This window comes from Mirounga leonina, unplaced genomic scaffold, assembly GCF_011800145.1.
Source record: "Mirounga leonina isolate KUSES-001 unplaced genomic scaffold, KU_Mleo_1.0 Mir_92, whole genome shotgun sequence".
Lineage (NCBI taxonomy): Eukaryota > Metazoa > Chordata > Mammalia > Carnivora > Phocidae > Mirounga > Mirounga leonina.
The window spans coordinates 10552636-10567853 of record NW_023270852.1 but is presented as its reverse complement, the minus strand read 5'-3'; the positions used below and the strand labels follow the sequence as shown (position 1 = coordinate 10567853).

The window sequence follows — 15218 nt, the reverse complement described above, 5'->3', positions numbered from 1 at the left end:
ATATATATATATATATATATATATATATATATATATATATATATATAATTCTATATATATATATAAGTATATATATATATAATTTTTAACGATTTATTTATTTATTTTAGAGAGAGAGAGCATGAGTAGGAATAGCAAGAATAAAGACAGGGAGGTGCATTCCCATTAGGTAGATCCCAGACTACCCATGTGTGGAGGAAGCATGGACTTCAGGAACTAGAGAAGGATACTTATGTATATTAGGAATACAAAGCACTCAGTCAACACTACATACATTGCAAGGATATGTAAATACTTAAGAACATATAAGAAACACATTTAAAAGGGAGTGCCAATAGTAGGAACTGGAAGAGAATGGCCAAAAGCATTACAAATGAAGACAAAGTAAACAATATTTAGAACAATAAATATTGTGTGCAATAAACTTTAACTGAAGGCTCTGCACTTGAGACTAAAAATGAAGAAATGAAAGAAAAATTATCATTACTCTCAGAGGTTAAAAATACATAATAGAGTCAGAGAAGGTCATCCATCTCAAAAACAGGATGAAAGCATGTGGACTAAAGCACTTCTAGAATCAGATGGAACATGAGTATTTTAAAGAGTTTCTCTCATGAACCTGAAACTCTAAAGAACTTTGCCACCCTTATTTCTATGATGCCAAAGTTTTACTGATAGAGAAGGCCTATCAGCTCCCACAAACTGCCTATGTGTCAGTGTCATGATGGTGGGAAGTGGCCCATGTTCTCATATGTACAAATAGGCACCCAGTTCATCTTTCCCTGATCTTCTAAGTCACTTGTTCCAGGTCCACAGATGTCCTCATTGTTTCTTAATTCCTTGATTCGTTTATCTCATCAACACAAGTAAATCATAAACTCTTAGAAGAAAGATGTATTCAAAAAATTACTTGCTTGAGATACCCCAGCACTTCTGTTTTCCATCCCAATACCTAAACACTATATAGACCTCAGAAGAGATTTCCCAACTTCCAAACACACAAGAAAACTTCATTTGCTTTCTCTTGACTGTCCCTACCAGGTAAATGACCTGGGCTGTGGGGCTCCCACCCCATAGGGGAGGACCACCGTTGCCCTGAGATCCAGCTGATGAGAACTACACTCAGGTGGGCTCAATCTGCTTGGGCCTTAACATTTTAAACAGCTGCTCCTGGATCTGCTTGGTCTTGACTCCATAGACAATGGGGTCTAGTGCAGGGGGAAAGAGCAAGTAGAGATTGACAAGGATGACCTTAGCAGCAGAGGCTGTGGGTGGGCCAAAGCGCTGCATGACCACAGAAAGAAAGCCTGGTCCATAGAAGAAGAGGATGACACAGACATGAGCCGTACATGTGCTGCCTGCTTTAGCACGTGCCTCAGGTGAAGAAAAATGAATCACAGTCCTCACAATCTGTCCATAGGAATAAACAATAAAGGCTACATCACCCACATCAAGAAAGATTGCTACAGCAAAGGCATAGAGGTTATCCACAGTGGTGGCCCCACAGGCCAACTTTACTACTGCCATATGCTCACAGTAAGTATAGGCAATTGTGTGAGAGCCACAGTAGGGCAGCTGATGGGCCAAGCTTGGAAAGGAGATGGTCAAACCCACAGCTCGCAGCACCACTTGGCCTCCAATCTTGGCAACAACCGGGGTAAAAATGGTTGCATAATGTAGTGGGTTACAGATGGCCACAAAATGGTCCATGGCCATGGCCACCAGCACTCCTGACTCCATAGCAGAGAATGTATGGATGAAGAACATCTGGGGAAGACAGGAGTGGGAGCTGATAGCTGTAGCACCAAACCAGAAGATGGCCAGCATCTTAGGCAGAGCGGAGAGGGAGAGAACCAGGTCAACAAAGGAGAGCATGGCAAGAAAGAAAAACATGGGCCAATGAAGGCTGTGCTTGGTCCAGATAAGAAAAAGCAGAACACAATTCCCAGTCACTGCCAGGAAGAACATGAAGCAAAAGGGAAGTGAGATCCAAATGTGGTTAGTAGTCAGTCCTGGTATGCCAGCCAAGAAGAAAGTATGTGGGAAGTTATGAGAATTATTGGAAAGAATCATGGTGATCATCTCACTTAGAAGAGTGAAGGGCTACTGCAAAGAAAGGAGGCAGGTTAAATTCAGTGTATGTGGAGATCGGGAGCTCCATATATATGGTCCTACTAACAACACTGTCACCATCACTCTTCCCCCATAGGTCTCAATAAACAGTCAAATATAATTTTCAGTTTAGTTAATATTTCTGCAAGATCTTCAAATACAGAAGAGGCAAGTCAGCTTGGTCCCGTAGGAAATGCATTGGGCAAGAAGTTCAGAAACCAGGTTCCAGAATTGAATATGCTAATAAATCTATGACCTGGAGCAATTTGACATAACCAGATTTAAGTAGATGCCCAGAAACTAATGCTAAAAAAAATTCCTTCCCATCATGCTCACATTCCCAAGTTCTGAATTCTGGACTGGATTTAATCAGCACTGACCTCACATGGTCCTTTAGTCTCATATCACTAACATTTATCTGAAACTGTCAAAAATCCTAACATCTGGAAACTCCCTTAGTTTGGAGATGTCACACTCCTCCAAACTTCACTTGACTGCCATGTTACAGACTAAATGGTCCCTGATGATGCCAAAATTGATTAGGTTCTTCCTGCAATTATTCTCCAATCATTTCACAAATGTGTATCTTGTTTCTCTCCCCAGAATCTCAATCCTGTATCTCCCTCTCCTTCAAGGTAGTGGTGTACAGAGGTAGACACAAAGTTCAGATTTGTGGTGATCTGTAAAAAACAGAAGCTCTTGGTAATAACTGTCAGGTGAAAGCCAAAGAATTTTAAATCATGCCAAATTAATGAGAACAGAAGAAAAAAATGGGCAGACATTCCCTCCAGTTCCATTTCTCATGTAATCACAAAAAGTATACAAAATTATTCAGATCCACAATATAGCCTGTGCCCAATACCATTGTTTTGTAGGTTAGAAAACTGAGGTCTAAAATGAAGTAAAATGGCCGAGGGTCACAGATCAATTTAGTGACAGAATCAGACAAGAGCTCACATCAAACTGATCCCTGATTCCCTAGCTAGGAAGTCATCACCCTCTCTGTGTGTTAGCAGTGACTGCTGCCCGGCCAAGGAAGAACATCCAGGGCTGGGTGGCCAAGGGTGTGCAGTAAAGGGATCAAATAGCAGGGCAGATAAGGAACAATTTAGGGAGTACAGGTCTTCCCAACACCCCTCAATACCTCCAGTGCCACAATTCTCTCATGTGAAAGAAAAACACAAGGAAACAGAGAGATCTAGGTCTAGGGTCTAAGAGGGCTTAGGATCATAAGATAAGTGATTCACATTCCGGGCAGAAAAGATGCAGCTGGGTTGATCTCACAATTCCAATGACAGAAATAAGTGGTCTCTAAGCATGAGGGAAAGAAGAGAAGTCAGCCAGGAGCATAATCCAAGAAAGAAGAAACAGCACAGCTTAAAGTGGCCAAGAATGTTTTGCTTTTCTCTCCAAGAGAAACTATGTGATTATTGCCCATACAGTCACCACAACCACTAAGGAGACTGTGTAACCTCAGCAGAAGGCATGAGAGCTGGGAAGATGGAGATTAGAGTAGACCAATAGTCCTCATGTCCTGGAATAAACTCTGGACCAGGAGTCAAGGTCCTGATTTGAGGTACTATTCCTGCCATATGTCAGCTCTGTGACTTGAAGGAAATCATCTAACCATTTCCAAGCCTTGGTTTCCTCACATGTGTAATGAATATACTAAAACCCATCTCACAGGATCATTGTGAGAATCCAATGAGATATAATATGTGAAAATCCTTTGTCAAGAGCTGAAAATAGTATATTATTTTCACTGAATTATAAAAAATAAATAACACATTTGGAGGAATCTGCTTACGAGCAACAGAAACTTCAGAGTTTCAGAAGCAATGCATTTGATTTGATAAGGGATGATATATTCATCCAATGGGTGGCTATTATGTAGCCAGGACTAGGTTACTAACCCAAAGGCACATAGTCAAAAATACCATATCATCTCCAATATTGCTTCCCTCTTCCTTCTCAACCCCTCAGCACCCCCAGGGAACACTGCTGTGTGCGTTGGTGGTGGGGGAGGAGGGGTTGAATGGTGTTAAGAAATGTGGCTCTGACCACCTGAGCATCAGCTTCACATGATCCTCAAAGCTGCCCATCCTTAAGCCTCAGCCAGCCTTGTGGAACATGACAGTATCTTCAGAACAGTTTAAGAAATAATTACCTCTAATGCCCCTCAGGACCCAGCAAATGTCCCTCATTATAACCTTGTGCCTCATGGAAAAGTATGACCCAGTAAGCTCAGCTCCTTTACTTCCATAAGGGAAGGTTAAGGGAGGGAGGGGGTCCTGGAACCAGAAGAATCTAGGACACAGATTGAGGTGTCTCCATAAATGTTTCCCTATGACTCACTCTGTGGGTTTCAAAGAGGAACAGACTTACAAATAGCTTACCATTGAGCCAGGACTAGAAAGATGTTTGCCTGCTTGGGAGTAAGTAATTCTCACACACCTGATACTTCCCTTGCCTGTGTCTGTATAACACAAAAGGTCCAAATAGACTTTTGATGATCTACACATCATCAGTATTGGAGGTATTCCCAATTTTTCCCAGTGATATCAAGACCATGCATTTCCACCCCAGACAGTCTATCAGATTATCCAGATCTGGGAAGGTTGGTGAAAAGTTAATTTGTGGATGAAGCCTGTATGTATCTCTCTTCCTTGGGCCTACCCTTAGCCACTACTCACCAAAGAGCTGCACTGTTTAACCTACAGAAGGATGAGAAGAAGTTAAGCTACCAGTCAAGTTCCAAGAACAGGGTATTTAATGGGCATCTTTTCAGGCATTGCCTATAGGGATCCAAAATGAAGCTCCCACCACCCAGACACCAATTAGTACTTCTGCCTCTTCTTCAAACAAAGGTTCAACAAGGTCTCTTCTTCTTACTAGGACCCCAGGGAACAGCCCCAGCAGAGAATATTTTGAATACTCCAGGGTGCCATGTCAAGAGAGGCCTTGCATCCAGAAACAAGGTAAAGCTTTCTGCCATAGGGAGTGGGGACTACCTGATTTGATGGCAAGCATGATCTTATCTAGAGTGAGTGAGAAAGAAGGCAGGGATGGGGAGAGCCAACACCAGGACCAACATACAACATTACCTAAATGAACCCCCCCCCCCCCATGATATAGGTGGAACCATGAGAGGAAGAATGGATTAATAAGTAGAAGACTTTATGAGAAAGGATAACCTGCCCAGGGAATAAGAGTGAAGATAATGTCAAATACCTGAACTCAAAATGGTAGGTACAAGGGTATGCCAAGTCTTGTAGGTACTACCGTCCATATATTATCTCACCTTAAGTGAAATTACCTACAACTCTGTCCCTTCTTAACCAATCTCTCTACATTTGATTCTCATCTCAGCCACCAAAATCACTCTTGAAAATGGTGCCAGGTTAATCTATGGGAGGATATTCAAGATTATGAAGGATCTGATTGAGAGGGATTTGATGGATTAAGAAGGATTCAAAAAATTGAGTGTGTACAGCTTACACAAGAGAACACTTGTGGTGACATGCAAGATTTTTCATGGATTCTTCAAGTCCAGGAAGAAAGTCCCTGCAGGGGAAAAATTATTTGTTTTGTAAAGCCAAAGTAAAAAAAAAACAAGAACAAACCCATGCAAATTTATGGTTCAGGACTCAGTAAGACCTGTGTCTTTAGAATGATGCTCCCTTATCAGAAAGACAAAGGGCAACATAGGCTATATGGGAAGGGAACAGCACAAGGTTTATTGGTAAGGGTCAGTACCCAAATCAGGTCATCCATTTCTGAGAGCCATGCTCTAAGGGTACCAAACCAGTTCCAGAGAGAAGAAGAAGACATAGCAGGTGTCATTTCAGGTAGAGCCAAGATTAGGAATCCTAATATGAAACACTCAGTTTCCTAACACAGAAGTCAAGTTGGATAACAGTGAGCTTAGAGCAGAAGATGCTATGATGTCTCTGAAACTGCAGAGAGGTATTATGAAGCAGAAAATACCAGCCCAGAGCCCCAGCAGAGGAGGAAGGAGTAGGCAGAACAAGTAGCAAGAGCAACATCAAGTCCAGTCTAAGAGGCACTGGTAACAGACACAGTAACTCAGGCCCAGGAAATAAAGAAAAGTCTCAGAATTAGAACTCTAGATTAGTGTGACTATGGACTGCTTGACTGAAACTCTGAACCTTCACCTAAAGTCAGAAACCGTGTAAAATATCAAGAGAATGGAACTGGTTAAAGCTCCAAAAATAGTCAAGAGGACTGGGATCAATAATTTGTATCAAAAAAATATATTTCCTGAGTTCCCCTTAAGGTTGTGGAAAGAAATTCAGAGATTTTAAACACGGTCAAGTGGAAGATACACATCAAACCAAGGCGAAGCACCACCAAAGTCAAAGCAGAGGCATACACAGGGATTTGTGGCCACACCATGGAGAGATGGGAACACCTGGAGAGAGAGCATCTAATTATACCTGTGGAGATCAGGGAAGGCTTCACAAATAAGGCAACATTAAAGAGGAAAGTTGAAGGGTGGAATAGAATATTCCAGAATGACTCACTAGCCCTAAAAGGGACTCCAAACTCATAAAGTATGGAATTTTGGATAAACAGCTAAGAGATCAATATTGAGGGAACAGTGCAGAGGGATGAGGTTTGAGAGGAAGGTTGGACCCAGACTGTGGCAAGTCTTGAGTGCTCTGCCCCACAACCCTACATGTTAATAAGAGGGCAGTGGCACAGATTGATTCATGCTTAAATAGGTTTCTTTCACAGTGTTCTAGGCATAAGAAGATGATATGATATTAGAGTGGGTAAGAATTGATGAAAATCTGGAAGAAAGCAGTGGCAATGGGGTAAAATGGAGGAAATTGGATCAAGTCTTTACTGGCAAATTCTATCAAACTTTTAAAAAAGAAACAATGACAATCCTTACAATAGAAATAGCAATGCAAACTTTTAGAAAACAAGGGAAGAGGGAACACTTCCCAACCCATTTTATGACAAAATCATATAGACAGTACAAGATAGGACAATCCAACCCAAAATCCCTCATGAACACAGATATAAAAATCCTTAACAAATGATTAGCAAATACGATCCAACAACATATAAAAAGAATATTATATCATGAATAGATTGGGCTTTCCCAAAAATGCAAGATAAATTATAATTCAAAATAAATTCTCGTCACATTAACAAAATAATGAAAAGCATACAGATCCCTTTTATTGGAGACAAAAGTAAAATCATTAGACAAAGACCAACATTCTTTTATGATAATAATAGAAAAAATGCTCATCATAATGGAAATAATAGGAAATTTCCCAAACATGATAAAAAGTATCAGTGTAAACCTTTAACATCAAACATATAGTAAAAAGTTGAGGGCTTTCTCCCTAAAATCAGGATTATCAAGGATACCCACTCTTACCACTTCTATTCACCCTTGTACTAGAGGCCCTAACCCTTGAAATAAGACCAAAAACTAAAATCTTATGGATTGGAAAGGCATAAAATGGTTATCACTTGCAGACAACATGACTATGTAGGAAAGTCTAAGATCTGTACTAATAAGTGAATTTAGCAGGGTCACAAGATACAAAGTCAATACAAAATTGATTTTCTGCATTTCTACTAACTAGCTATGAAAAAACTGTAAAATCAAATTCATAAAGTTATAATGTATAAAGGTATCAAAATATATAAAATACTCAGGTATAAATTTGATAAAATATTTCTGAGTTCCTGAAACACTACTGAGGGAAACGAGAGAAGATTTAACTTAATGGAAAGAAATGTTATATTCATGTATTTGCATCCTTGATAACCGCTCTGGCTCTGGGAAGGGTGGGCAGAACATATATTCCAAAAATGGGGTGGGGTGAGGAGCCTCTAATTACCTGGGTCAAGCTTCCAGGTCAACCAGAAGTCATGTCCTCTCAATGACCTCCAGCAATCTTAGACCTAATGTAAAAGCTAAAACTATAAATTTTCCAGAAAAAATAAATAGGGTAAAATCTTTGCAACTTTATGTTAGGCAAAGATTGTTTCAATAGGACACAAAAAGCTATAAAATTAAAACTGATAAATTTGAGTTTGCCAAAATTTAAAAATCTGCTACTTGGAAGACACTATTAAGAAATGAAAAGGCAGGGCGCCTGGGAGGTGCAGTCAGTTGGGTGGCTGACTCTGGGTTTTGGCTCAGGGTCATGAGATCGAGCAGCTCAGAGTCTGCTGCAGATTCTCTCTCCCTCTCCCTCTGTCCCTCCCACTTGTACATGCTCTCTCTCTCTCTCCCTCTCTTAAGTAAACAAATATTAAAAAAAGAAAGAAAGAAATGAAAAGGCAAGCCACAGGCTGAAAGTATTTGCATTGCATATATCTGAGAAAGGACTTGAATCCAGATTATACAAAGAACTTTTACAAAGCAGTAAGGCAAACACCCCAATTAAAAACAGTAAAAATATTTGAACAGACACTTCTCAAAGGAAGATTTATAAATGGCCAACAAACCAAAAGCATGTAAAAAGATGTTCAATGTCATTAGTCATCAAAGAAATGCTAATTAAAACCATAATGACCTACAATGATAGACATAATAGAATGGCTAAAATTAAAAGTGCTGAAGAGCATGCAGAACAACTGGGACTCTCACATATTGCAGTTGAGAATGGAGAATGCTACAACCACTTTGAAAAACAATTTGGCAAATGTGTTTTAATAAAATTAAATGTATACTTACCACGGAACCCAGCAACTCTATGCCTAAATATTACCCAAAAGAAATGAAAGTTTTTCATTGAAAAATCATCTATTTTATTGATCATTTCCTTCAAGTAGCCAAACAACAACAGATTTTAAATAAGGTTCAGAATTGTCAATTTGATCCATGTAGACTTAGATCTTCAAAAATTGCCTCTAGACTGGACCAACAGTCTGACAAGTAAAAAATATGTCAGCAGGGATGCCTGGGTGGCTCAGTTGGTTAAGGGTCTGCCTTTGGCTCAGGTCATGATCCCAGGATCCTGGGATTGAGTCCTGCACCCGGCTCCTTCCTCATTGGGGAGCCTGCTTCTCCCTCTGCCTGCTGCTCCTCCTGCTTGTGTTCTCTCTCTCTCTCTCTCTCTCTGACAAATAAATAAAATCTTTAAAAAAATAAAAAAGTACGTCATCAATGCCTGTATCTGAGAAAGGGACATAAATCATGTATAGGAGTTTGCTAAGTAGGTGAGGCTCATGTCTTCCAACAGTAATAAAAATGGCACTAATCTGAAGTCTGAACATTTGACTGAAGGACTGTAGTAAGTAGATTTGGAATGGTTACTCCTAGTAAAGTTCAGGTAATGTTTTTCTTTGATAACCTTTGTTGTGAATCCAGTCACCAAGCTGCAAATTGTAGCTTCAGATATCAGTAGGGCTTTTGGAACCTGTGAATAAAATGCCTTGCAACAATCTCATTAGATAGTATCAGATTCATGAATATTTTGCTGATGGGCAGACACTGGGGTCTCATAAATCTGCCCATTACTATTTCATAAGAAAGAGTCCCTGTTTTCTATTGCCTATAGCTCTTGTGCCAACGAAGGCATGGATCAAGACACATAGCCATCAAATCTTAGCCAGTTTATTTTCAAATTTTCATTATACCTACTAAGTCTGAGTGATATGGATAAGGAGCTACCTTTTAATCTGTAGGGATTAGAAGCTTTCTTTATAATCTGACCTGGAGAATGTGAGCCCCATCACTCAATATCATAAATCTTGGAACAGAATATATTTCCATAGTACTCATCTAAAAAGTAAAAGAATAAGATTTTTACAAAAAGTCACTATCAGCCATAGTACCTTATCTTTAAAATTTCTTCAAGACATTATTAATCTCTGCTACGTGCTCTTAGCTTTTCTAATGGCCTGATCCTTCCTCTTTTAGAACTTGTGTCATGTTCTTCTTAATCTTCACCATCCAGCCTGAATTTGTTTTTCTAAATAACCTTAACACTTACATATGTACAAGCTTTAGTATCTGATTTCCAGCCTCATGAACAATTTTGGCCCTTCAAGGAACAAATGCATAAGGCCAACCTTCGATAAGAGAAAGAAAGTGAAAAAAATTAATATATAAATACACCTCTAACAAAGTTGTAAATGATAGTTTGGGGTTGATGTCCACTGGCAAAACCTCAGTAGTGGATATCACCCAAGAAAATAATGTAGACTATGAAGAGATCGCTTGAGACTATGAAAGAACACGGGGAAGTACAAGCATTAACCATAGGACACAAAAAGAAAATTCAGGACACTGAAAATATGCGGCACTGAAGTTGAATTAATAAGAGTTGATTAACATAGCTGGATTTGATACTGATACTTTTACTATATATTAATATACAAAATGGAGTACAGAAAGTATGGTGTTATAGCAGCAGAGAGAAAAAAGATTCGATTCAATATAACATTTGTTGAACATCTATTATCAGCCAGCTACCCTGAGAGATTTGAGGAATAAAATAATGGATAAAATAGGCACAGCCCCTGCTCTCAGAGTGTAAAGTAATGGAGAGAAGAGACACACAATGGCAACTATAATGCTATCCAAAGATTGATAAAAGGGGAAGTTTGGGGCATTATGGTAGTACACAGAAATGGGATCTTAAAAAGACTTGGAAAATCAGGGAAGGCTTCTTAGAAGTGATACTTAGGTGAGAAGCCAAAGACTAGTAGAAATTACCCACATGAACATAAAAAAATATTCATAAAGAAAGAAGAACATCTCTGAATGCTAAAGGTGAGAGTTTAAGAAATGTATTTGAGAAACCAGGCTCAAGAAAGGGAAATACTAAAAATTTCTCATTTGATTGAATAGTGTGAAGTGAGGTAGGTACACAGGTGGACTGCACAGATCCCTCTTCAAGGAAGGACTTTCTGTCAGCTAGGAGGAGAGCAGACATCCTCCGGCTGTTACTCTCAGGGACTCCCTTGGCTATAGAAAGCCCAAGGTCACACCCACCCCTAAGAAGCCCCCATGCAGTGACATTGTGAGATGGGTATATGACAGCTGGGACACTTTGGTCTTCTGTGGATTAAACTGTGGTGGGCACTGTTCCCTCCCCCGTGTTAGTTAGCTGAAGCTTTGTCATGCATGCATTGCAGCTTGATTTTAACAGATACATACATTCAGAACATTCCATCCTAAAACAGGAGAATACACATTCTTCTCAAGTATTCATGGAACATTTTCCAAAATAGATCACATGTTACACAAAACAAACCTCTACAAATTCAAGAAGAATGAAATCATACCATGCATATTTTCTGACCATAATGCTATGAAACTAGAAGTCAACCATGCATATTTTCTGACCATAATGCTATGAAACTAGAAGTCAACCACAAGAAAAAATCTAGAAAGTTCACAAATACATGGAGGTTAAATAACATCTACTAAACAATGAATGGGTCAACCAGGAAATTAAAGAAGAAATTAAAAGGTACATGGAAACAAATGAAAATGAAAACACAATGATCCAAAACCTCTGGGATGCAGCAAAAGTAGTTCTAAGAGGGAAGTTTATAGCAATACATGCCTACTTAAAGAAACGAGAAAAATCTCAAACAACCTAACATTTCACCAAAAAGAACTAGAAAAATAACAAACAAAACCTAAAACCAGCTAAAGGAAAGAAATAATAAAGGATAAAAGAGAAATAAATTATACAGAGGGGTGCCTGGGTGGCTCAATAAGTTGAGCAGCCGGCTCCTGGTTTCAGCTCAGGTCATGATCTCAGGCTCCTGGGATCAACCCTGCATTGGGCTCTGTGCTCTGCGGAGAGTCAGCTTCAGGATTCTCTCTCTCCCCGCCTCTCGTTGTCACTCTGCCCCTCCCCCTGCTTGCTCTGTCTCTCCCTCGCTCTCCCTAAAGTAAATAAATCTTTTTTTAAAAAAAGAAATGATATAGAAACTAAAATAAATAAATAATATAACAGATCAATGAAACTAGGAGATAATTCTTTGAAAAAAAATCAATACAATTAATAAACCTCTAGCCAGACTTACCAAGAAAAAAAAAAAGGGAAAGGACTAAAATATATAAAATCACAATGAGAAAGGAGAAATAACCAACACCACAGAAATACAAACAATTATGAAAGAATATTATGAAAACTCAGCAAATTTTCTATTTGCCAGCAAATTGGACAACCTAGAAGAAATGGAGAAATTTCTAGAAACATATAGACTACCAAAACTGAAACAGGAAGAAACAGAAAATTTGAACAGACTGATAACCAGCAAAGAAACTGAGTCAGTAATCAAAAAACCCCACAAACAAAAGTCCAGGTCCAGATGGCTTCACAGGTGAATTCTACAAAACATTTAAAGAAGAGTTAATACCTATTCCTCTCAAACTATTCCAAAAAAATAGAAAAGGAAGGAAAACTTCCAAATTCATTCTATGAGGCCAGCATTACCCTGCCAGCAAACCAGATAAAGACTCCACTGAAAAAGAGAACTATATAGGTCAAAATCCCTGATGAACATAGATGCAAAAAATCCTCAAGAAAATACTAGCAAACCAAATTCAACAATGCATTAAAAAAAATCATTGACCACAATCAAGTGATTTATTCCTAAGTTGCAAGTGTGGTTCAATTCTCGCAAATCAATCAATGTAATACATCACATCAATAAGATAAAGGATAAGAACTATATGATCATTTCACTAGATGCAGAAAAAGCATTTGACAAAGTCCAACATCCATTCATGATAAAAACCCTCAACAAAGGAGGTTTAGAGGGAACGTACCTAAACATAATAAAGGCCATCTATGAGAAACCCATAGCTAACATCATCCTTAATGGGAAAAAATTGAGAGCTTTTTCCCTAAAGTCAGGAACAAAATAAGGATGTCCACTCTCACCACTTTTATCCAACATGGTACTAGAAAGTCCTAGCCACAGCAATCAGACAACGTAAAGAAATAAAAAGCATCCAAATTGGTAAGGAAGTTGTAAAACTTTCACTATTTGCAGATAACATGATACCATATACAGAAAACCTGAAAGAACAGCAACAACAACAAAAAATGAAAGACACCACCAAAAAACTGCTAGAGCTGATAAATGAATTCAGTAAACTTGCAGGATACAAAATCAATGTACAGAAATCTGTTGCATTTCTATACACCAATAATGAAGCAGCAGAAAAAGAAATTAAGAAAACAATACCATCTACAATTGCACCCAAAATAATAAAACACCTAGGAATAAATCTAACCAAAGAGATGAAAGACCTATACTTTGAAAACTATAAAACACTGATGAAAGAAATTGAAGAGGACACAAAGAAATGGAAAGACATTCTATGCTCATGGATTGGAAGAACAAATATTGTTGAAATGTCTGTATTACCCAAAGTAGTCTATACATTTAATGTAATCTCTACCAAAATACCAACAGCATTTTTTACAGAACAAGAATAAACAATCCCCAAATTTGTATGAAACCACAAGACCCCAAACACCCAAAGCAACCCTGAAAAAGAGAAACAAGAAAGCTGGAGGCATCACAATTCTAGACTTCCAAGTTCTATTACAAAGCCATAGTGATCAAGACAGTATGGTACTAACACAAAAATAGACACATAGATCAATAGAGCAGAATGGAAAATCCATAAACAAACTCAAAATTATATGGTCAATTAATCTTCAACAAAGCAGAAAGAATATCCAATGGGAAAAAGACAGTCTCTTCACCAATGGTGTTGGGAAAACTGGAGAGCAAGATGCACAAGAATGAAACTGGATGACTTTCTAATACCAAACACAAAAATAAATTCAAAATGGATTTGAAAATGACATCTTCAATAAAGGGTTAGTATCAGGAGCGCCAAGTGGCTCAGTCATTAAGCGTCTGCCTTCAGCTCAGGTCATGATCTCGGGGTCTTGGGATCAAGCCCTGCATCAGGCTCCCTGCTCCACAGAGAGCCTGCTTCTCCCTCTCCCACTCCCACTGCTTGTGTTCCCTCTCACTCTGTCTCTCTGTGTCAAATAAATAAATAAAATCTTTAAAAAAAATAAAATAATGAAACAACAAATGTTGGAGAGGTTGTGGAGAAAGGGGAACCCTCTTACACTGTTGGTGGGAATGCAAGTTGGTACAGCCACTTTGGAAAACAGTGTGGAGTTGCCTCAAAAATTTAAAAATAGAGCTACCCTATGACCCAGTAATTGCACTCCTGGGTATTTACCCCAAAGACACAGATGTAGTGAAAAGAAGGGCCATATGCACCCCAATGTTCATAGCAGCAATGTCCACAAGAGCCAAACTGTGGAAAGAGCCGAAATGCCCTTCAACAGATGAATGGATAAAGAAGATGTGGTCCATATATACAATGGAATATTACTCAGCCATCAGAAAGGATGACTACCCAACTGTTACATCAACATGGATGGGACTGGAGGAGATTATGCTAAGTGAAATAAGTCAAGCAGAGAAAGTCAATTATCATATGGTTTCACTTATTTGTGGAACATAAGGAATAGCATGGAGGACATGAGGAGAAGGAAGGGAAAAATGAAGGGGGGTGGGAATCAGAGGGAGAGTTGAACCATGAGAGACTATGGACTCTGAGAAACAAACTGAGGTTTTAGAGGGGAGGATGGGTTAGCCAAGTGATGGGTATTAAGGAGGTGACATACTGCATGGAGCACTAGGTGTTATACGAAAACAATGGATTGTGGATCACCACATCAAAAACTAATGATGTATCGTATGGTGACTAACATAACATAATAAAATTAAATTAAATTTAAAAATAAAATAAATAAAATAAAGGGTTAGTACCCAAATTACATAAAGAACTTATAAAACTCAACATCCAAAAAACAATTAATCCAATTTAAAAAATGGGCAGAAGACATGAACAGACATTTTTCCTAAGAAGACATAAAGACGACCAACAGACACATGAAAAATGCTCAACATCACTCATCATCAGGGAAATACAAATTAAAACTACAATGAGATATCACCTCTCATCTGTCAGAATGGCTAATATCAACAATACAAGAAACAGCAAGTGTTAGTGAGGACATGGAGAAAAAGGAACTAGTGCACTTTTGGTG

The 15218-nt window shown here is 38.7% G+C and overlaps 1 protein-coding gene across 1 annotated transcript; it reads right to left on the bottom strand.

The window, feature by feature from the left end:
- Nucleotides 1-871: 871 nt before the first annotated feature.
- On the bottom strand, nucleotides 872-2551 carry LOC118004107 (olfactory receptor 52K1-like). The gene has a single exon (XM_034995274.1). It carries the CDS (start codon nucleotides 2080-2082, stop codon nucleotides 1123-1125), a length of 960 nt encoding a protein of 319 aa, XP_034851165.1. The 5' UTR covers nucleotides 2083-2551; the 3' UTR covers nucleotides 872-1122.
- Nucleotides 2552-15218: the final 12667 nt, after the last annotated feature.

Excerpts from the sequence above, each read along its gene's own strand:
- LOC118004107 (XM_034995274.1), bottom strand. The coding sequence starts at position 2,082 with ATGATCACCATGATTCTTTCCAATAATTCTCATAACTTCCCACATACT.